The sequence below is a fragment of the Choloepus didactylus genome, chromosome 8 (genome assembly GCF_015220235.1).
Source record: "Choloepus didactylus isolate mChoDid1 chromosome 8, mChoDid1.pri, whole genome shotgun sequence".
Lineage (NCBI taxonomy): Eukaryota > Metazoa > Chordata > Mammalia > Pilosa > Megalonychidae > Choloepus > Choloepus didactylus.
This window is the reverse complement of record NC_051314.1, coordinates 101,728,687-101,753,345: the sequence shown is the minus strand read 5'-3', so window position 1 is coordinate 101,753,345 and position 24,659 is coordinate 101,728,687. Positions and strand designations below refer to the sequence as shown.

The 24,659-nt window shown below is 38.8% G+C and overlaps 1 protein-coding gene across 3 annotated transcripts in view; it reads right to left on the bottom strand.

Annotated features, from left to right (window-relative positions):
* Positions 1–590: 590 nt before the first annotated feature.
* Positions 591–24,659, bottom strand: part of DENND5B (DENN domain containing 5B) — a 260,804-nt gene continuing 236,735 nt past the window's right edge. For all 3 annotated transcript variants that reach the window (XM_037846449.1, XM_037846450.1, XM_037846451.1), the window contains 9 exons: positions 23,538–23,666; positions 21,061–21,182; positions 16,787–16,932; positions 13,570–13,688; positions 12,546–12,733; positions 5,036–5,118; positions 4,694–4,820; positions 2,727–2,901; positions 591–1,265 (listed from right to left, as the gene is read on the bottom strand). In XM_037846449.1, the coding sequence (XP_037702377.1) occupies positions 1,082–1,265; positions 2,727–2,901; positions 4,694–4,820; positions 5,036–5,118; positions 12,546–12,733; positions 13,570–13,688; positions 16,787–16,932; positions 21,061–21,182; positions 23,538–23,666 (1,273 nt within the window). In that variant the 3' untranslated portion in view covers positions 591–1,081. The remainder of the gene's footprint in view (positions 1,266–2,726; positions 2,902–4,693; positions 4,821–5,035; positions 5,119–12,545; positions 12,734–13,569; positions 13,689–16,786; positions 16,933–21,060; positions 21,183–23,537; positions 23,667–24,659) is intronic.

Here is a 24,659-nt window from a genome sequence, read left to right as displayed (position 1 = left end):
TCATTCTTTCTCTCTCTTTCTGTTATTTGCATTATCTTGGTCAACAAATACTTTCACAAAAACATTCCAAGCCACAAAGAGCCCTCCTCCTTCTTAAACATTCCTTCCATTTCCTGAGAGGGGGATGGGCACGGGGCTGAGGCAGGGGTGACTAGAACCAACAAAGACAGGGTTTTAGGGTTATCCTTAGGAGGTAAAGTTTAGATGGCCAAATTGTAAGTGCAGAATCAAACTACTGTTTACAGCTCTTATGACAATGAGGCCAACACTTTGAAATTCACATCTCCCCAAAGTTTCTTAAATAATAAGAATAAAAATGCCGAGAATGAAGTTAGGCTAGGCTAATCTTTCCAAAGTATAAAGAAGTTATAATCCCACAATGTAACACACTTCACAGGGCTTTGTGTGTTCTCTTTCCAGTTCTGTTTAACTCCTGGGGTCCAATATTTAAAATATTTGAATTATAGCTTCATCTTCTGGCAACGGAAAGTTTTTTTTCCAAAAGTCTTTTTCCAAAAGATTAGAAAAGTGACCAAAGATTCAATGCAAGAAACAGTCTGTAAATGAAGATACCAATGAGGACGATCACATACAGTAGGTAAAGCTGTTTACATTCACAACACAGGACTGGACACGAGGGTAAATGGCTACCACATAAAAATGCATTTTGGGTTCCTTTGTGACAAAAGGAAAAAAAAAAAATTAAGCCTAAGTGGGTTGACTTGTATTTACATGTTTACTGGCTTCTTCCTGACTAGCACCACTCTTTCCCCCCAACCTGCAACATTTTAAATCTACTTATTTTAAGTGATGGGAATATTCAATCTAAGAAAAGTATCTTATTAGAGTAATATAATTTCTTAAAGAAGATAGCATATTTACACACATCTAACACATGAAAATACTCTATTTTATACTAAATTCCAGGTTCAAATGAACTACAACACAACATTTTGCCCTGTCTGTTGTGTGAGGATTGCTCCTCTGGGGGAGCGGTGGGCGCCCAGATCAGTCCCCTCGCGGACTGCAGCTGCGGGTGGTTCCGGAGCAGGCGGCTGGTTTGAGTCTCCTGCCGACTGGGCTACACGTCCACTCCTTTGATAAGGGATCCTTCTAAGACGATGGTGAAGTCCTGGATGGTCTGCAGGATGCGGATGAGGGAGTTGACGGTCATTCGGTCTCGCAGGAGGGCGCTCTCCTCATACATTCGGGTAATGGCAGGACACTCCGCTAACAGTGGAATCCACTGTGGGAGCAGGCGATCCCTGCAGATCCAAACAGAAACAGCTCTGGAGCGCTGCTGGCCACACTGCAGCACAAATGCACATTTTGGTCTTTTCAGCTGGAAATAAGGCATGGGAAGATATGGGGGGAGGTTTCAAACTCTAGCTAAGCTGTGTGGCTGGCAGAGAAGAAAACAAAGCCAAGAAGTTGAATTTTTACTGGTTAAAACAGACAATAATGAGGCAGCCTAAGCTAATAGGAAAGCTCATCAGATACTAAAGGTAGGTCTCCACTCTGATTTTAACAGGCAGAATGTCACTTTCTATTTCTTTTTGTTACAGGATTGTTATTCAGGTATCTGTGTCAGGACATGCCAAAATATACTGACCTTTTGGGAAGAAAGACTACATTAAATATTAGGGGTTAGCATTTTTTAAAAAAGCTCATATAATATTACAGGGTAAGGATCAAAATCACAACAGAAAAACATTAAGCAGACTTTATAAACCAGAAGAGGGTCTGCAATGGTTTATTAATCAGAACAGTAAAGAGATAAAGAGATAAGGATCACGCTCAAAAGGAACTCTGAAGGAACAGCTGAATCGGGTCCCCTTTATTAAGAAGAACTACCGAATTTAGTTCCGTAAACCAGCTATTTCAGAGATATACAATCTCCTACTTTCAGTGTTTCCTGAATTAAACCCTGACAGAGTTATCCATCACTAACAACCTAAGACATTCTTACTGAGCAGCTTTGATATGCCTTTCATGAGAACGGGAGCCATAACTAGGATATTCTGAATCTTGCACTGGGGCTCTAGAGGTTTAGAAGAAAACAATCATTACACAGATAACTTAAAAAAAAATCTTCTAAAGCTCTGAGTATTTTATTTCCTACAATTCCGAGGAGCGGTTTCAAATATTAATGAATTGTACACTTCGATTATCATTTTAAAACAATAAAGGGGTAGGAAACAGTCTTAAAAAAACACTTATATAGCAAGAATCTCACAATATTACTCAGCTTAAGGCAAGACAGTGGCATGCATACACTATACAAAGTTACAGAGTAAATATGTGTGTATGTGTTGGTCTAATTAGCTACCAACCCACCTACCTCAGGAGCCAGTATAATGTCATTGTCGAGAGCTTGGGCTCTGGAGTGAGAATGGATGTGAATCCTGGTTCTGCCTCTTTCTAGCTCTGTGACTTGGGGAAGTTTAGTAACTTATTTGTGCCTTGATTTTTTCATCTATTTAAATGAGGATATCAGTTGTTATTTCACATAGTGGTAGTGGTATAGTAGTAGGAAGATTAAATGAGATAATATACTTAGCACAGTGCCCAACACACAGTAAATATCTTACAAAATAGTCTTATAAAACTTGAAATGAAAGAAACCCAAGGGAGAACCTTGCAAGGGGCATGATCTAGTATAACTCATTCTGAATTCCTGTGCAACACGTAAAAAAGACAGGGAAAGTTAAGAAATGGTTTTATACCGTGTTCCAAGGCAAACTAAAATCTGGAATTTGCCGTCCTTCCCAATGTTCCTGGGTGCAGTATTAATAGCATTTACATAGTGGCAGAAGGTTTTGCAGGATGATTTATGAATAAGAACATCATCTTCATTGTCTAGAATCTGGTCAGTGGTTTCAAAATAAGCAACCGCTCTCTCTGGAAAAGGAAATCAGAATCATGTCATAATACACATCAACACTTTATATACAGAAAGATTCATCACTACATTTATTTTGGAAACATAATAATGATGTTTTTCATTAGCCAGTCCTGAAGTCAAAAACAGTATTTTATCATTGGTTTCAGAATGAATTCAAGAGGTCCACGTTTCACGGTAGAATAATATGCTTTTCCAAGAGTTTATTTCCTAATCTAGAGTGCATTCCATTGTCTTTAAAATATCTTCATGAAATAGGAATTGGCAAAAAAATTAGTTAATAAAAATAAAAATAGACTCTTCTGTTCAACTTGGAAACTTCTAGGAGTAATTAGCAAAGATAGAGTAGCCACTAAGACAGTGCCCTCTGTTTCAGTTACAGAATGGCTGACCAACACATTGCAACAAGATCCTGACAGTGGAAGTGAATCAGTAGACCTGAAGAAGAGATACGTATACACATATCAGAAGCAGGAGCAATAAGACTCTAGGCAGTCCAGAAGAAAAAAATAATCACTCCTGGCGGGCTAACCTTGTGAACTTTCCTTTCTTTACCCCAAAATTCTAGCTTAGTAGGCAATAGTAGTGCTGTCCAATAGAACTTTCTGTGATGATGGAAATGTTCTATATCTGTGTGGCTACTGAGCACTTAACATGTGGCCAGTGGGACCGAGGAAGTAAATTTTTAATGTAACTTAATTTAAATTCATTTAAAGAGCCACAGGTGGCTAGTGGCTACCATACTAGAAAGCAGAGGGCTGGAGCAACCCTTTGTAAACATACATCAATATCATGCCACTGCTGGGCGCAAAGCCTTCCAATGGCTTCCAGTTTCACACAGAATAAAGGCCAAAGTCTTTGCAATGGCCTAGGAGGCCCCCTACACTCTGGCCCTGGCACTAAACCCCTTTCCCCATTTCTTTCTACTCTCTCTCTCACTCCACTCCAATCACACTGGTCTTACTGCTCCATAAAAAGGCCAGGCACACTCCCACCTTGAAGTCTCTGCACTGGATGTTCTCTTAGCCTGGCGTGCCTTCTCCCAGATATCCTCATGGCTCACTCCCTCACCTCCTTAGTCTTTGCTCAAATGTCACCCTCACAACAAAGCCTACAGCCACTATTTTTTTTTTTTTTTTTTTATCCCTTCCACTTAACCTTTCCCCCGAGGCTTCTCTATAGCCACTATTTAAAAGAGCACTCCCTTAATAGGAGAACTACAATAACATTCTTTCATCGATTGTAATGAAGGTACCACACTAATACAAAATGTTAATAGGGAAAACTACGTGTGTGCATATGTGTGTGGGGGGGGGGTGAGGGGAGGCGGAGTGGTATATGGGAATTTTGTGTTTTCTGCATGATTGTTCTGTAGCCTACAAGTTCTCTAACAAAAAAAAAATTTTTTAAAGCACCCCCCACTCCATTTCCCTTTATGCTGCTCTATTTTTTCCAGATCAGTGATCACCTTCTAACATGCTATATAAATTACATAGTTGTTATATTTTTGTGTATTGTTTGCCCCCCATCCCAAATCAAAGTGTAGATTTGTCAACCATAGGGATTTCTGTCTGTTTTGTTTACTGATGTATACACCGAGCATCTAGAATAGTGTTTGGGATATTGTGGACACTATAAAAATTTGTTGAATGAAGAAATCACTTATTTGATGTCTTCTTTTTGAAAACATACTTCCTTATCACTAATCTTTATTCACTCAAATTCCTGGGTCTTTGACTTTTCTAAGAAACATTTCCACGTCCTTATAATAAATACATCTGCTTTATTTACCTATAAAGTCCCAGATGAAGACATTCTTGTGAAAGATACGGGCAGATTTGAACCCATGGTGGAAAACTTGCTCGAGTGCTGCAACCAGGCCATTTTCTCCACATAGCAATAATGTCAGGCTTCCTCTCTGTGGAACATAATACAGTGCTGAAGAATAATCTTTGTGTCTGTGTCTAAGAAAAACACTAGAGAAACAGGTACTGAGGACAGCTACATGCAGCATGTTTTTAAAGTTATTAGAAACCTTACAAATGACTATTAAAGTACCCTTTATTGTCTTTGTATCACATATAAAAGCAGCTTTACGAGTCCCACTACACAATGTTTAAGAGCCCGTAATACCTCTTTTTCAGGTTTGTGAAAATGTTTCACAATATTGTTCACAGCTTCCCCAATTCCTTCTTGGATCTGTCCAGGATTGGGTTCTGTAAGATAATGAACACTGGCTAAATTCTCATGCGAGGGAAAGAAACCAAAGTACCTAAGGCATATAAACTGTCTATCTATGCAAGAAAACACTTCCCCAGAGCAGGGTGTTTTTGCTGGGGGCTCCATGAAACGTGCCTGTGGCAAGTGTGGACAGGTAGGAGGCATCCTGGCACGGTGGAAAAGAATCCAACAGGCTCCTGGATTCAAATCCTAGCTTTACTACTTGCAATCTATAGCCTTGGCCAAGTGCCCAACTTCTTCAGAGTCTGAATTTTGCCACCAGTAAGGCAGGAAATACACTGGGGTCACTGGGAAAAGAGAATGAGGTATTAGGTGTGCATCATCTGGTATGGGGCCTGTCACAAAGTACTCCACCTGCAGCATCTCTCCTCAGGTCCCCCATATCCTACCCATGTCTGAGCCAAGGCTTCTGAAGCTCTGAATGGCTAACCTGGAGCCTGTGCTCTTGCTGTTGTGTTTAAAGTATGACAGGTACACTGGGGAAGCCTGGCTTGAGGCCCAGGACTCCTCCCCTCCCCAGCCTGTCAGTCTTCCTCAGCAGCATGTGCTCACCCAGGCCCCCTTCCCCAGGGAGAGCTTGGTGGGCTGCTTGAATGAGACCCAAACCACCTTGTCCTCAAACCACAAGATGGCTAAAAAAAAAAAAAAAAAAAAAGAAAGAAAAAGATAGTAAATACAGATTTCATCTAGAGCCAGAAATAAGTTACATGAGAAAAATTACGAGTGTTATTTTCTTGTGATCAAATATTAAATCTAATTCAAATATCACACTATAAATGACTAACTATACATTCTAGTGTTTAAGAATGTATGCTTCATACTGGCAGAGAATTTCTTACACAAAACAATTCTTCAGATAAAACTCAAGTAAGTTTTTCCTACACCGATGCTTACAAATTGTTAAAATGGAAACCTCTTATGACTGAAACACAGATGCTGAGGCCTCTCCTGTTCTCAGTAGTTTCTTCATTTCACTTTTACTTTTTTCCAAATTTCTTCTTGTAAACATCAAGATTTATTTTGAAAGCTTTTATTCATTCCAAAAGATCCTTGTACTGAACAATATTATTTTTTTTACAAGCTCACAATATTTATTTTTCACTTTTCCAAAATGCATCTTTGATTCCATTTACATTTTTTTATTTTGAAATAAATTCAAAGTTATATGAACAGTTGCAAAACAATACTAGCCCCATACACAGAATTCCATCATACCCTGACCCCTCCCCCGATAGCTCAATCCACCAACTTTAACATGCTGTCACATTGCTATTTCTTTCCCTCCCTATCTATCATCCATCATCTATTGCTCTGTCTTCTGAACATGAGAGTTAGCTGCACACACCCTTGAACATACACTGTAATTCACATATACACTTCCCATGAGCAAGAACATTCTTTTATGCAATCCCATTAAGCGCAGCTAAGAAGTACAATAGATTCAACAATGATACGAAGCTTACATTCTATATTTCCTTTTCCTTATGTCTCATCTGTGACCCTTTGAGCCACCTGTCCTCTATCCTCCAGTCCCATCCAAGTTCATTCAATTGTCATCTAGTTAGACTTTTTTTTTTTTTCAGTTGTAGAAACATATATATAGCCTAAATCTTCCCATTCCACCCCTCCCTAGCCTTTCGTTAGTTTCATTAGTTCATAATCACGTTTAGAATGTTATAATGCTCTTTCCCACCATCCATTACTAGAGATTTCCCTTCACCTCAAACAGCAACCCTACACTGATTTCTTAACTCCCCACTGCCCCTTCCCCCATTTCTCTTAACCAAAACTCTACTTTTCATCTCTATGGTTATATTCTCTGATAATTTCTTTGTGTTTACTGTGGGGGTTAAAATTAACCTCTTAAATCCATATCAATTTTTTTTTTCTTTGATACCACCTTCACTTCAATAGGACACACAAACTATGTTCCTATACTCCTTCATTCCCCCACCTTTATATAGTTGTCTAAAATTACATATTTTACATTGAGTTCGAAACCACTGATTTGTCTTTAGTTTGTGTATTTTATATCATGAAGGAAGTAAATAGTGGAATTACAGTTCAAAAATTATTGACTTCTATTTGTATTCCACTGTGGTTGGAGAATGTGCTTTGAGTATATTCAATTTTTTCTTTTTCTTTTTTTTTTTTTTTTAATTTCTTGAGGCTTGTTTTATGTCCCAGCTTATGGTCCCTTCTGGAGAAAGATCTGTGATCACTAGAGAAAAATGAGTGCCCTCGTGATTTAGGATGTAAGGTGCTATATATGTCTGTTAAAATTCTCTTTATCTCTCTCCTTTTCCTGTCTCTCCGCCAGCAGGGCTCCCCTCAGAATCTGAAATAGGGCAGGTCTTTCATTGGCAAAGTCTCTCAGCATTTGTTTGTTTGTGAAAAATTAGAGCTCTCTCTCAAATTTGAAGGAGAGTTTTGCTGGATAACGTATTCTTGGTTGGAAATTTTTCTCTCTCAGAATTTTAAATATGTCATGCCACTGCCTTCTCGCCTCCATGGTGGCTGCTGAGTAGTCACTACTTAGTCTTATGTTGTTTCCTTTGTATGTGGTGAATTGCTTTTCTCTTGCTGCTTTCAGAACTTGTTCCTTCTCTTCAGTATTTGACAGTCTGATCAGAATGTCTTGGAGTGGGTTTATTTGGATTTATTCTATTTGGAGTTTGCTGGGCATTTATGCTTTGTGTATTTATATTGTGTAGAAGGTTGGGGAATTTTTCCCCAACAATTTCTTTGAATACTCTTTCTAGACCTTTACCCTTCTTTTCCCCTTCTGGGGCACCAATGAGTCTTAAGTTTGGACGTTTTATTTTATCTATCATATCCCTGAGAACCATTTCGATTTTTTCGATTTTTTTCTCCATTCTTTCTTTTGTTCTTTCATTTTTTGTTCTGTGGGCTTCTAGGACACTGAGATGTTGTTCAGCTTCCTCTAATCTTGTATTGTGAATATCCAGAGTCTTTTTAATTTGGCCAACAGTTTCTTTTATTACCATAAGATCTTCTATTATTTTATTTACTCTTGCAATGTCTTCTTTATGCTCTTCGAGGGTCTTCTTTATGTCACTTATATCCTGGGCCATGCTCTTCTTCATGTCCTTTAAATCCTTTGCCATGTTTTCGTTCCTCGATTGTAGTTCTTTGATTAATTTTGTGAGGTACAGTGTATCTTCCGATATTTTGATTTGTGTGTTTGGAGTTGGAGTCTCCATATCTTCTGTTTTTATCATATGCATTAAGATTTTCTGTTGTTTTTGGCCTCTTGGCATTTGTTTTGCTTGATAGGGTTCTTTCAAGTTGTAAAGAAAAAGGGATATCAATCTAATTTTTCAGGAACACAGTTTGGTGACGTACACTTTCTCTAACTAACCAGCAGATGGCATCTGTGAGTTACCTGTATCCCTCAAGTCAGTTCTCAGCCTTGTTCCCGCGGTGTGTGGGGAAATGACTCTTGTGGGTTCAGTTGGAGAACTCAGTTTGGGTGTGTTGCTGGAGCCGTCCGCCCTGAATGTGGGGCATGTGTACGGGTGGCCAGGGAGGGAGGGCAGTTTTATTGTTCAAATCCCCCAGGATCCCGGAGATTCAAGGCCACCACAAGAGTCTAAGCCTTCATTTCAGTTCAGCCCCAGACCCTCTCTCTCGCTGATCCACAAACCACCAGACTTGGCGTAGCATCCCTGGGTTCTCCGAGCAGATCCCCCCCCCCAGCCACGCTCCTCCAGGAGCTCAGCCAAAGGAATGCCGTGCTACGTCACCAGTACGCGCCATCCCTCAAGGGAAGCCCCGGGCCACTGGGCTGTGTGGCGGCGCGCTCTCAGCCTGAGGAAAAAACGGCCGAACGGGGCGTCTCAGCCCCCTCCTCCTCGCACAGTTCCTCCTTCCCAGCTCTGGGACAATTGGCGGGGTTCTGGGCTGTGGGCATGGCCCCGGGCAGGAGTTTATCCAGCCCTCCGGGGGGCCAGCTGCTAGCCACAGTGTTTCTTTCTGCTTCCGGCTCGCCCCTCCATTCCCCTGGACCCTAGGGTATCTGCTGCGGGCTATCCTCCATGCCAGACACCGAGAGGCTGGCCCAATCCCTTCTTGCTGTGTTTTACTGTGTGGTTACCACAGTCGCAGCTGGAACCGCTCCTGGGTTTTTCTTTTTCTTTTTTTTTTTTTTTTTAAAGAGCCAGCCGGTCTCCAAACGCTGAACCCTGGCTTCCCCAGCCCGCAGCATGGCTGTGGGTCTCCCAGCCAGCTTACTCACTTGTTTCAGAATGCAGACTCCCGGTTTCACCAAGTATACGGCCCCCTGGAGCTAGGAGCCCTTGTCCAGCTGGCGCATCGCTGTAACCAGTATTCTAGGTCACTTTCTGGTTTTTAGCTAGTGTTTTTCACGGAGGCGTTTTTTTTGCCCTGTCTCAGCTAGCCGCAATCTTAGTTTCTCCTGAACAATATTATTTTGAAAATGATTTAAAACTTTTAGTTCTCTGAACATGACCTTGCACACATGATGAGAAAATACCAAGTTATCGATAAGTCTCATGTTATTTGACATTTCTGCTTACTGAATAAGGAAAGAAAATACGACCAAAAATGGGTGATAAGGCCTCTCAAAATAGTAATACCTCATGAAATTAGACTGAGTCTGAAGTTGTAATAATTTGGATAGACTGAGCTAAAATAACTTATGTACAATAAAACTCTTCAATTTTAAGTATGCAATTGGATAAGAATGACAAATGTATAATCATGTAACAACCAGCACAATCATGATAGAGAGAATCAAAAGTTCAGAAACAGAGCCACATATTATGGCCAGTTGATTTTCGACAAGGTGGCAAGTACATGAAATGGGGGAAAGAAGTCTCTTCAACAGGGGTGTTAGGAAAACTGGATGCCCACACACAAAAGAATGAATTCAGACTACTGCCTCACAGCATACACAAAAATTAACTCTAAAAGGATCAATGACATAAATATAAGTGCTAAACCATAAAACTCTTAAGATAACATGGGGGCAAATCTTCATGACCTGGAATTTGGCAATGATACAAAAGTATGAGCAACAACAACAAAAAAACAAGAGATAAATTGGACTTCACAAAACTGAAAACTACTGTGCATCAAGGGACATTATCAAGAAATTGAAAAGACAACCTACAGAATGGGAAAAAAATAGTTGTCAGATATTAGATAAGGCCTATATCCAGAATATATAAAGAACTCCTACAGCTCAACAAAACAACAACCCAATTGAAAAATGGTTAAAGGACCTGAACAGATATTTTCCCAAAGAGGATGTACAAATGGACAAAAACATATGGAAAGATGTTCAACATCTTAAGCCATTAGGGAAATGAAACTCAAAAGGACAACGTCATGTCACATCTACAAGGATGGCTATTGTAAAAAACAACAACAAACAAACCAAAAAAAGAGAAAATAACAACTGTTAGTGAAGATGTGGAGAAATTGGAACCCTAGTGCATTGTTGGTGGGAGTGTAAAATTGTGCACCTGTGGAAGGCAATACGGTGGTTCCTCAAAAAGCTAAAGAGAGAATTACTATATGATCTGGGAATTCTACTTCTAGATATAAACCCAAAGAAAGTAAAAACAGGGACTCAAACAGATACTTGTAACCAATGTTCAAAGCAGCTTTATTCACAATAGCTATAGAAACAATCCAAGTGTCCATCAACAGAAGAAAGGATAAACAAAATGTGGTACATACACACAATGAAGTATTATTCAACTATAAGAAGGAATGAAGTTCTGAGACATGCTGAAACACGATGAATCTTAAAAACATGCTAAGTGAAATAAGCAAGGCCCATAAGGACAAATACTGTATGATATCACTTATATGAGATGTCCAGAGGTAGCTTTGTTCAGAAGTAGCAAATTTGCTACAGAAAGTAGATTATAGGTTGCCAGAGTATGGGGGTAGGGGCAAAAGGGGAGTTTTTGCTTGGAGTGTATAGAATATATTTAAATAAAAATTAATAAATAAAGGGGGAAAAAACTCTGCCAAACAGTTTTCTAGTTTGCATTTCCACTACCAATATATGAGTATTCCACTGCTCGCCATCTTCACCAATATTTGTTATTATTGGTCTTCTTAATTTTAGCTATTCCAGTGGGTATGTGGTGTGAAGTGTACTTCTGAATGCAGACAGGATTATGAATTAGGGGAACAGTCTCAGAAAGAATGGAGAGGAATTTTTAGATTGTATCATCCTAATATTTAACATACCATACTACATGTGTTTAACAAGTAGACAGTGCCCAATAATATTTAGAGAAATCACGTTGTTAGTAAATTGAGGGCCTCTATTAGGTACTTATGTTATTCTTCTTGTGGCTATTATCTATACCTGAAATAAAACCACTTCTTTGGTAAACTTCCATGATTCTTCACTATGTCATACTGGCTCTGCATTAGTTTTTTGTGGCTGCTATAACGTATTTCTACAAAACTGGTGGCTTAGAACAACAGAAATTTATTCTCTCAGCATTCTGGGCCAGAAGTCAGAAATTAGTATCACAGGCCAAAATCAAGGTGTTGGCAGAGCTACACTCCATCTAGAGGCCCTAGGGGAGAATCTTGTTTCTTGCCTCTTCCATGGTGGCTGACAACATTCCTTGGCTTGTGGCTACATCACTCCAATCTCTGCCTCCATTTACATTGCTTTCTACTTTGTGTGTAAGTCTAATCTCCCTGTGGGTCCTTCTTATAAGGATACATTTGATTGCATTCAGGGACCACCTGGATAATCCATCTCAAGATCCTTAATCACATTTGCAAAGACAAATAAAATAACATTTAAGATTCCAGAAATTAGGACATGATATCTTTGGGGAACATTATTTAGTCTACTAAAGCCCCATTAGTATAAATTAAAGGTTTACTGTATTATTAACAATGGCATGTAAACATGGTATCCTAGCCATAAAACTCACTCCTTTATATATCTTGTTTTTTCACTCCTAGAGGAAGAGAGTGGGATGGGGTTTAGATGTCTTACAGTAAGAGGCTCTGGATGGCCATATGTGGTTATCTGGGAATATTATAAAATATAACCCTCCTTATTCCTCCTTCAAATTCCGGCAAAATATTATTTGTTCGCATTTCTATAGCTTAATTAAAATGGAACATGCAAGTTTTTTGGGGATTTTAGCATCTAAATTTTTCAGGCTTTTGATTATTTGTTAATGTCTTTTCTTTATTTTCCCCCCCTTTATTCCCTCCTTACCTTTAAAGTCATTTTTCCCAAATCAATTTTCCTCAGCGTTCTTATTTTTAATCTTACCCCAACTCATCAATGTAACAGTTCTGTAAAATGGCTACATGAAGCCTGTAGCATTTGAGGCATGACTGGAAAATAAAAAAAAAATCAACCACTTACTGGTAGTTTTTCCTGTCAGTGAAGTAATGCTTAATCTCCTGGCTGTGGTGGGTGATCTCTGTTGGGGTGGAGTCCGACACTGCTTTACCAGATCCTCATCTGATGCTGATGTCATCAATTCTCCAATAAGAATTCTCTCCAGGCTTCCATCATCAATGCCTTTCCCCAGCCACCGCCCACAGGGGAACCTCGAAGCAAAGAAACAAATTTTTAAACCACCAATTTTTTACTAGTTTTGATCAGAATTTGAAAAATGGCACTATGGGTGAAGACCATTTTAGTACCAATGAATTGTTTTTTTAATTAAGAAAAATTTGAAACATACAGAAAAATAGAACAGTATAATAGACACCCATCTTCTTAACACCCAGATTTAACATTTTCCCTTATTCTTCATTTTTATTTAAGCATTTTAAAGTAAATCACAGACATCAGGATATTTCACTGCTAAAAACATTTCAGTATAAACCTCTAAAAAATAAGAACATTCTCCAACATAGCCACAAATTGTTATCACACCCAACAAAATTAAAAATAATTCTTTAATATTTTCTCATACCTTGTCTATATTAAAATTCTGTGGTTAGTTTTGGGAAGAATATTTTCAAACTGGAAATCAGTGTGGGAGTTAAGTTAAGGAGAAAAGAGTATAATGTTCCTATAAGGAGTGCTGGCTGTAACTAGCAGAATCCAAGAGATCCTTTCCTCTTACTGAAATTATTTTAACATCCCTTTCCTTTTCCCTTTCCCTCCTTTCTTTCATTCTTTTTTTTTTTTTTTTTTTGTCAGATTATATCAGTGTTTTCCAACATTTGTGAACTAAAAAATCAGATTTTTAAAATTATATTTTTGGCAATTTTGCATTACATAAACAACAACAACAAAAAATGAAACAACTCCTCAAACTATTACTTATTTATTTAGAAGGCAATGAGAAAGCTTTAGAAGGACAACAGCTCTCAAAACTTTTCTGGTCTAAAGGTCCCAAAAAAAGAATTCTCAGCTTCCAAGGACCTTTACTTACCTGTACGTATGTCCTGTGATTTCATTTCTGACCATAACACAATCCACTAGCCATTTGGCTAAGAGTCCTGAGTTATCATGACCAATCTGAACAGTGGTTAGCTTCCCCAGGTTCTGGCACTGTAAGAAAAGGACCATAGGTTAATACGTGATCTCATCTTTCTATGTCTCTGCTTTAGCAGTGGAACTCTGATTTTAATTTAACAACTGCAGAGGACCCACTCTGGATAAAGTGCTCTACTCTGCGCTGAGAAATTTATCTACATGTACTTCTTGCTCTCAAGGATCCCCCCTAATGAGACAGGAGACATATGGACATGAGTTAGACTGTACAAAGTGCTACGCTAGAGACAAACAAGTGCTATAAGAATACTGGTAAAGAAATACTTGTTTTTAACTAAGGGACCTGGGCATATCACAGAGACAGTGATCTGCACCTTGAAGGATGAGAAGAAATTCAAGAGTTGGGCAAAGGATGATATTCAGATTCTGATATATAATTTTTGGTTGGCAATTTTTGACTTTCAGCACTTCTGTTTGGTTTTATCCTGCCTGGAGTTCATTGAGCATCTTGGATGTGTATATTCACGTCTTTCATTAAATTTGGGATGTTTTCAGCCATCTTTTCTTTGAATATTCTTCCGATCCTTTCTCTTTCTTCTCCTTCTGTAACTTCCACAATGCGCATATTGGTACAGTTAATGTTGTCCCACAGGTTCCTCAGACTCTATTCACTTTTTTTCTTCTTTCTGCTGCTCAGACTGTATGATTTAAATTATCTTATATTCAAGTTCACAGATTCTTTCTTCTGCTGGATCCAATCTGCTGTTGAACCCCACTAGGGAATTTTTAATTTCTGTAACATGGTCTCTAGCCCCTTTTGGTTACTTTTCATAATTTCCATCTCTCTATTGAGAATTCACCTATTGTTTACCTGATATCCTTTAGTTCTTTGTTCATGTTTCCCTATAGCTCTTTGAGCATATATAGGATCATTAAAAAAAAAAAAATCTTTGGTCTGTCCCAGGTCTGGTTCTCCTCATCAATGGTTTCTAATGCTTTAATCTTCCCCTTTGCCTGGGCCACTGCTTCCTGTTTCTCTGTATGTTGTATAATCATTTGCTGAAACCTGGATATTTTGATATTTTAATGTGTTATCTCTGGAATTTAGAACTTGAGATACTTGTTCCTTAAACCTGTACCAAGCTAGTGTTATGACAGAGATTTCTTTCAATGTCAGGAGTTAACCAAAAAGGAAAAAAAGAAAACACCTTTCCTACCTAGTCTTCATATGTTGACCTGTGTGAGTGCTCCATTTCTGCACATACATCCTGTCTTAGACAGGTGTATTTGGCCCTAAGAATTTTCCCGTTTACATAGAGACAAATGTCCCCTCTTCTCTAGGACACAGTTTCCTCACGGTGTTGGGCACTGCACAGTATGACGTACAACCAGCAACCCCTTTTCCCAGGTGGCCATTTGATCCCCCCCTCCCCGCCCCAGTGTTCTACAGGAGAGCTCAGTGAGCAGCCTTCTATTTGCAGGGCAAATTCTGTGGTGGTGAGTACCTCAGGCCACTATGGCAGACTGGCCCAGACATACAAGCTCCTAGTATGTACATGAGGTTTTATTTTTTTTTTTGTCTAATTGCTCTGGTTAGCACTCTTAGTACAATGCTGAATAGAATGGTGATAGTGGCATCCTTGCCTTGCTCCTGATCTTAGTGGAGTGTGGTAGTTTGAAGCTAGATATACCCAAGAAAAACATGTTCATAAACCTAATCCATTCCTGTGAATGTGCACCCACTGTAAGTAGAACCTTTTGATGAGGTTACTTCAGTTAAAGTGTGGCCCAGTTCAATCAGGATTACTGGAATTACTATCCTATTACTGGAGTCCTTTATAAGTGGAATGAAGTTCAGATAGAGAAAGAGAAAGCCACAGAGGGAGCAGCCAGAAGCTGAACATCAGTGGAACCCAGAAGAGAAGGGAGAGACCAGAAGACACTGACATGTGCCTTTCCATGTGGCAAGCTAAGGACCAAGGACTGCTAGCAGCCAGTCCCAGAACGCCACACTTTGGGGAGAAAACGTTGTCTTGAGGAAGTCTTGATTTGGATTTTTTTTCCCAGCCTCAAACCATGAGTAAATAAATTCCCATTGTTTAACCTGACCCATTTCATGGGATTTGCTTGAGCAGTCTAGGAAACTAAAACAGGGGGAAAGCTTTAAGTCTTTCATTTCTGAGCATAATGTCAGTTGCGGGTTTTTCACATATGCCCTTCATCGTGTTGGAGAACTATGAGTTCTTAAATCACCTGACTCCTCTGGATCTCAGTGAGAAGGCATCATAGTGATCCTGATGAGGAAGGATAGCATCTTGCATTAGTCATGGCAGCAAGATAAAAGAAGCAGGCAGAGGTGAGAGAAAGTTTGGAAACAGCAGTGATGAAACTTATGGCCCAGTTTTGTAGCCAAAGACAAGACAAGAGCTTTAATATTTTATATCCAGGTGGCTGTGAATCCACTTGATAGATAAGACCAAACTGGGCTCTTGGGAGTACCATGACTCTGAGTGAAGATGACTATTCCTAGTTCCCCAAGGAACACAAGAACAGGACATTCACTTAGTACCATCTCCCTCTTAAAAGATGAACAAGTATTTTTCTTCTTTCTGCATGCCAGGATCAACGTGCATGTGGGCTCAAAACACACAGAAATGCTCCACCAGGTGAGACTTGAAAACTGACTACTATGTTGAAAGGTATTTTTACAAAACCACTCTATAAATGTCACCATGTTGTCTAAAAGCCATTAACACAGGTGTCAACTCCAAAGGATGGCCAGGCTCAAGCAGGGAACATTTTACAGCAAGGAGGAGAACCACCGTGGGGTAAGCATTTATCTGAATATCTCTTACTTGCCCTTCTGTGCTAGGTACTGAGAATCATAGAATAGGTCCTGGCAAAGCTCCAAATCACACAATTGTAAATAGAAAAACATAGTTTACACAACAATTGAAACAGCAATTAAAATATGAAACAAATTAGCATAGGCTTCTTAAGACAATTTCAGGCATATAGTCACAAAAAGATCCTGCATGCTTTAGTGTTCCTTTGTATTATTTGATTCAAGGAAAAAACAAACAGTAAAATTGGATTCCCTCCATAGAACATACATATGACAATTTCTGCTAATAAAGTTATTAGCTAAAACCCACCTCAAAAGTCATTTCGAGGAGGTTTTTGGGAATCTGCATTACTCCTGTGTCTCCTAGCTCTCCTGATACACAGATCCAAGGGTTGGATGTGATGATTGCATTGCTCAGCTTTTTGATTGGGATAATCACTGCCCTGTATGGAATCACTGAAAGAAAAATGCCAAAATTAATAAAAATTACAATATAATTTTTCTGTTAACAACACATTAATATATATGAAGAACTCTGTTGGCTTACACAGATAATTTGCTTTTTATGTTGTACCAAGATGTACATGTACGAAAAGATGAGCTCATACCTCCTTCAGTCTAGAAAGATGAGGGCCAAAAGCACGAGTACCCACATCACTTGTGGTGATTTCCATGGCAGAAACCTCACCATTTATACAGCATGTATATCTTCATGGTGATATATGACAGTACTAAATTTATGAGCAATTTCAGGCATTAGCAGCAGAATACCTGAGGACATGAACACTGTGCTATATAGCATTATCACTGCTTTAATGGCCACAGTACAGCAAGCCAAGTATAATAAACAATGGTACCTTCATTCTGGATAAAACATAAAGTCTATAAACCACAACTTAGAAAGGTATTAAACTGACTCATGTGCAAGAGGAATCCCAGGGAAAGGATTGAAATGTGGAAAAAAGTCTGTCTGAAATCTTTTCCCTCTGAAGGCTTTTCAAAAGGCACACCACTAGATGTCACTGTCCTATCACTGTCCTTTCGCTCAAATATGGAAGCACAATAAAGTGAGATATTAAATATTCCCTTCTCTTTAAAAGAATGAGAACAATTCCAACACATTAGCACATTTTTATCCACCAGAGCCACACATTTTATCAGGGTGGAATCAATATTCTTTTTAGCATCTTAAGAATTTCACAAGAGGGGGTATTAGAAGCCCTCCTTGAAAGACAGGATGAAAAACATTTACAGGACAGGGTATCCAGATACAGCCTTACAATATAAACTCACAGTTCACTGTGCTTTTAGATGAGGAAAACGAATAGGATAAATGGTTCATTTCCCTAATTTTACATAAATGACTTTCTTTATGTTGGGTGACTAACCTCCCTTTCTGCTCTTTTATTTTAGCTGAAGGAAAGGAGAATGTCAGAGGAAAGGCCAAACTTTCATGGTTTAGTAATCATCAGAATCAAATGTTTTTTAAACTGAAAGCAGAAGAGGTTAGTGTGAGACTTTATTTTAGGTGCCAGAAGCTTTTCTTATTTCTTCCATTGACAGGAATAGAAAAGCTGCAGACAAAGGTCTACTTGGGGTCAGCAATTCTGTGGCCCACAGATGCACAACAGTGATTTCATACATAAGGCAAAAAAAGAGCGATATTATTAATATAGAATACTTCTTTTATTAACCATCTGAATTCCTCAGGTTAAAGAGTTGCTCAGAGAGAGAAATCTGCACATATGAAGAGGATCTTAGAACTTCTGAACTACCTCTGCTGTTATTCCTTCTCTTTTAAAATTATATACATCTTAGACTCTTACAACTGCAGTGAACTGATAAGAGCAACAGTAGCTTGACAGATATTAAAAGGTCCCTAGCAAATGAAGTACAGGAATGGGAACATGTTCAAGGAATTCACTGGTTTTACCATGTTGACCATTAAATTGAAGTGGCTAGACTGGTGGAACGGTGGAATGGCCTTTTGAAGACTCAATTATGGCACTGACTGGGTGGCAATATCTCGCAGGGCTGGGGCAGTGTACTCTGGGAGGATGCATATACTCAAAATCACCATCCACTCTGGTGCCATTTCTCCCATAGCGAGGAATCACTATCACCCCTATCACTTCCTATCTCTACCACCTTAACCTCTACTGGTCTACAAGTCTTAGTTACAAAAGGAGGAATGCTTCCACCAGAAGACACAACAATTCCATCGAGCTGGAAGTTATGATCACCATCTGGCCACTCTGGGCTTCTCTTGCCTCTGAATCAACTGACAAAGAGGACTGCTATGCTGGTTGGAGTGACTGATCCTGATTATCAAGGGGAAACAGGACTGTAACTACACAATGGTGGTAAAGAAGAGTCTGCCAGGAATACAGGAGATCCCTTAGGGTGTCTTCTAGTACTACCAAGCTCTGTGATTGAAGTCAGTGGGAAAATGCAACAACCCAATCCAGACAGGTCTAACGAAAGTTTGGGTCAACCCACGAGGCAAAGAACCACAACCAGCTAAGATGCTTGCTGAGAGGGAATATGGGATGGGTAATGGAAGAAGATAGTTATAAATATGAGCTATGACCATATGACCAGATGCATAAACAAGGACTGCAATTGTTGCATGTATTTCTTCTTTGTTTTGTTACAAATATGTTTGCATATATACATAAAGCAAATATCTTTCTTTTATTCCCTATCTTATTCCCTTATCATATAGCATAAGTTGTATTAGCTTTATGTCCTAGTATTTAAGTAACAGGATATCAAATTTAAGAGTGAATATTATTACCTAAGGACTTGCATCCTCTTCTAGGGAAAGAGTTAGTGTGTTTCTGGTTGTAACAGGACAGTTGAATTATGTTACGCAAAAAGTATGACTGTTAAGGTTTTAATTTAGAGCCTAAATATGATTTAAGGGGATGTGTATGGCTGCCAAGTTGACAAGTGGAAGACTTTGACAGTTCAGTTCTTGTGTCAACTTAGCTAGGTTATGGTGTCCAATTGTTTGGTCAAGCAAGCACTGGCTTGATTGTTATTGTGAGGTTATTTCATGAATTTAAATCTTCAGGCAGTTGATTACATCTGTGGCCAATTATATTTACAATCAACAAAAAAGATTGCCTTCAGAAATGACAGAAATCTCATCCAATCAGCTGAAGGCCTAACAGGGAGAACTGATGATTTCATCAGTCAGAATTTCCATCTCCACTTTAGCCAGCCAGTTTCTCCTAGGGAATTAATTGAAATCTTCATTGGAGTTCCCATCTTGAGGTATGCCCTATGGAATGCGACTTGCCTATCCCCATGGCTGCATGAGCCAATTTCTACAATAAATCTCTTAAAATTTACAAACATACATAGATATATTCTGTGGGTTGTTTCTCTGGAGAACCCCACCACCTAACCGAGCACAGCCCACTATCCATTCCAACTCCCGTTTTCCTTGTCTGCCTCTATTACAGCGCCTGCAAAGGTAAAACTTATACAATTCTGGCCAGTGAAATGCTGGTGTTTTTTTAGGGATTTCTTGGAAAATTGTTTTTCTAGCACAGCTCCTGCCCCATCCTCTTTGGAGCTCCCTCCTTCTTCCCGCTGGAAGGTGGATTGAGGAGAGCAACCATCTTGTAACCATAAGGTAATCAGCACCCACTGAGGGTTTTAAGAGGAAAGGGACAAAGAGCCTGGATCTGCGATGGCACTATGGACTGTCTGCCTCCAGACTTCTCATTACTTAAGAAAAATAAAACTACTAATTTGGTTAAGCCATTATTTTTCAAGTTTCTGATACTTCTTGTTGAACACAATACTAACTGATACAAGTAAAAATTCTCCAAAGTAGGGAGGAGAGGCTTACTGCAAAAAAGAATTATTAATGGTAGACAGAATGTTATAATTCACATTCTATCAATGATACATGATCAGCATTTCTTCCCTCTATAGACCTACAATGTCCAGCAAGATCCTGAATCAATGTTTAAATGATGTCCAACTATTTAAATTTATTATTATATACTTATTCTTTGAATCTATTCATTTGAATATCCTACTGGAATACTGGAATATTTAATAAAATATTCCTTTCCACATCCATCCTATGTATCATTTCCTATCATAGGTTGGGAATCCTAGGAAGCTTGGAATATCTGACTGTGAAATCAGATATCAGTGTGCAGAATGTTTATTATGGAGTGCTCCCAGAATTAGTATGTGGGGAAGGAAGCAAGATTGGCTGAGGGAGAAGTTTAGCTGCTGTGCAGTCTCAACGAAATCCTCAGCTAACCTCCTGGAGAGCTTGGGGAAGCCCTCTGATTAATCAAAGGATGCTGACCACCCTGGAAGAAGGCATCTCCTAGGTGATGATGAAGAGGCAATTTCAGCAGAGGCTGGCATCTGAGGGCTGTCTTTCAACAGCATCCCAATAACAGGGGAATGTCCTTAATTACTAAATGGAGATCTGGGTGGCACATAGTGTCTATCTCATGGTACTATGGTGTTTCACTTTTAGAAATATCAACTCTTTTATTCTATTAGTCACCTTTGTAATTTGTTACTTAACAGTCAATTCTCCAGACTTACTGATAGTTGTGAAAACGCTGGTGAAGCAGAAATAGTCCACAGCATTGAGGGAAAGAAGATGGTAAAGAAACTGCTCTCTTTCTTCTTCACAACGTAGAAAAGCGTAACGTTTGTAAAGCTTCCTAGGAAAGGGTGAGACAAACACAAAACCTTAGACAAGAGCATACTAAACTTTTCATGTTCTTTCACGAGAAAACACCTTCATTTGGATGAACTATGGATAGAAATGTTAATCTTGAAAGGACAGACAATTCACAAAAATGGACAACAGTTAGTAAATAATACATGTATTCAGACTTTGGATCTTAAACTCTTATGATATATAGAAATGTTTAGAATAGAATGGTAAAATAAAAAAGGATGATGAACTGCAAATAGAGTTTAATCTCAACTAAGAGAATCTTCAAAGAATAATGTACAGAAGAAAACATGTAATATTGAGTAGTCATCTTTATGTAGTAGGATTATAAACGATTATTGTTTTCTTCATTGTACGTGGGTCACAATGGGCATGAATGATTTTTATAATCAGAAAAAATAAAGTCAGTTTTAAGAGAACAAGGTCCATGAGTACACACTTTATCAGACTTACTCTTTGGACATTAATGTTCCAGGTGGTAAGTAACCTAAGAGTGAGATTTACAAATGCAAAACTACACGAAGACTTGGTTTATCATGATTCGATTCTAACAGACTTCTCACATTAGTTTCCTAGGACTGCCATAACAAAGTACTACATCCTTGGTGGCTTAAAACAACAGAAATTTATTCTCTCACAGTTCTGGAAACTAGATGTCTGAAGTCAAGGTGTCTGAGGAATTCAGAAGTCAAAAAGAATTTATGCCTTTATTTCAGCCAGAAAGCTTTGCCTGGGGAATTCAAACTTCACTTTTATTGGAGTTTCCAGCTTGCAGTCTGCCCTACAGAATTTGGAGTTGCCAGCCCCCATAGTCATGTGAACTAACAAATCTCATATACATACATACATACATATATATATATATATATATATATATATATATATATATATATTTATAATATAAACTGTCAGTTTTGTTTCTCTGGAGAACCCTGACTAATACAGATTTTGGCAGCAAAAGGTATATAAAATAGTTGTGTCTCCGGTTAGAAGCACTCCTCTCTTTGGAACTAAGACCTCTAGACCAGCAGGGCATAAGGTCACAGGGAAATGAAGCAAAAATTTTATTAGTGAATCACTAGCTTTTTCTTCTGGAGGCTACCGGCAATCTTGGCATTTCTTAGCTTGTGGCTCCATCATTCCAATCTCTACCTCCCCCATCTTCACATGACCTTCTCTTTAAGCCCTCACTAGAATCTCCTTTAACTTCAAAATTTCTATCCAACCATCTCTCCAAGACAATCTAGGCTTTTTTAAATTAAGTGCTTCAGTATTCTACTCATTACCCAAATCCAAATCCACTTCCACATTTTAGGCATTTATTATACTCCCAGTACCAAAATCTGTATTAGTTTCCTGGGGCTGCCATAAACTTGGGGATTAAAACAGAAATTTATTCTGTTAAAAGTCTGTTGGAATTTGTTCTGCCAGAAGTCCAAAATCGAGGTGTTGGCAGGCCCATGCTTCCTCTGAAGGCTTTAAAGGAAAGATCCTTTCATCCTCCTCCTAGCTTCTGATGTTGCTGGCAATCCTTGGTGTTCCTTGGCACTCTCTCCGTGTGTCTGTTTCTGAGTCCAAATTTCCTCTTCTCACAGGAGTACCAGTCACTGGATTAGGACCCACCATAATGCAGTATGATCTCACTGTAATTTCATCTGCAAAGACCCTATTTCAAATAAGGTCACATTCACAGGTACTAGGCAGTTAGGTCTCAGATATATTGTTTCAGGGGACACAATTCAACCCACAACTGTCATGTCTGAGGCCTTTGTTAGACTCTTTCCATTGCATACATTGCTCTAGAGAAGTCCTCAGCTTTCAAATTAGCTGTAATGTACATATTATGTGCATGTACATATTACCTGAATGATGCATTTCATCCAAGAAGATTTCTTGAGAGAGTGAAGGGAAACTATCAAAAAGGTTAACAATTAGTTGGTATTTACCTGGCACTAAATAACTGAAGTAGGGAATGTAAACACTGCCAAGATTCTCAAGAAGCCCTTAATGTGGACCTTTTTTTTTCTTTTTGACCTTGACAACATGATGTAAAGTAGTTGAATCTATCTTTTGGGTGCTATTGTCAGCTTGTGTGGAGCTTTTTTTTCTGATTAGGGGAGCAATCTGGCCTTCGGCTGTGAATTTCGTGTGCCTGCCTAGATAAGATCAAGTATCACGTCAAGTCACACGGTTTCCAAGGCCTCTTAGGAATGTAGAATGCATGTGCCCACAAATCAGCAGTTCATGCCAAAGAAGCTAGTTTCTGTCAGCTTATGCAATCTGTTTTGCAAATACATAGATCACAGAAATAAAAATGCCTCAAGAGGAAATCTCTTACTTGGTGAGTAGTTGGTTAGAGAGCAACTGTTTGAGATGCTGGGACAAGAGCTTCTTTTCTAGAGACAATCTTATCCATGCACGAGCTCGTCCAACATCAGTCTTGATCTCACTCATGTTTTGAATATGCCTAAAGAACAGCAGCAACAGCAAAGATGTAAATCCTAAGGATAACCTTGAACTGGAAAAGAACTAAGGAGTTACAGTACTTGAACACAGAAAAGTTCTTTTATATACTTCGAGGCAGCAATGGGTAATACACACTTTTTGCTAATTAAACTTTCAAAGGTTCCATCTGAATCATGAATTCAGTACTGCATCAGAATTACCCTTCATAAAAAAGCACTTAGGCAATATCCTAAGATAAAGCATTTAATACTCATTCACTCTTTCAGGCATTATATGCCCTTGTTTTAAACCCCACCAACATCTGTAAATTGACACTAGGTTATTTCTGATCCTCAGGAAAATAAAAGTAGTAAACAGCCTGAACATTCAAGTTTTTACTCAAAGTAACTGTTCTACATTTTAACTAAACATCTGCTACAACTGGATTAACAATGAATTATTTTTGAAGTTGCCATAGACAAAATACAGAAAATTAAAAATCCTACTTTCTATAGTATTGGAGAAGACAAGCTTTACTGCACTGATAAATTAAAAATTCTTAAAAATTTGCAAAACTTAGAAAAACTGAGTGGCCACAAAGAAAAATCGTGTGGTCACTTCCCACTTGAATGTTACATACATGTGTAAATTAGTATCCCATGCAGAAGTCAATACTATCCCCCGCAGGGCTGAATTTATCTTTCTAAACGTTTTCCTCCTAAGGGAACTGAGCAGGATTGAGAGGGAAGGGCAAGCCTAAGAGACAGAGTAATTGTAAACGAGAAGTCTTTTTGTAAACTGAGAAGTCTTTGTTTTTGTGACTTACCATCTGTCTCTTGGATTTTTTTTTACTTTATGTCTAGGACGACCAATCATGACAGTCATAAATACTGTGATGAATCCTTTCTCTGCTAATTCTATGCACTCAGATAAGGAATACCATCCCCCAATATTCTCTCCCTTTCTCACTGAAATCCCTGGATCTGAAGATGTAGACTTTCAACCCCTGGTGCTG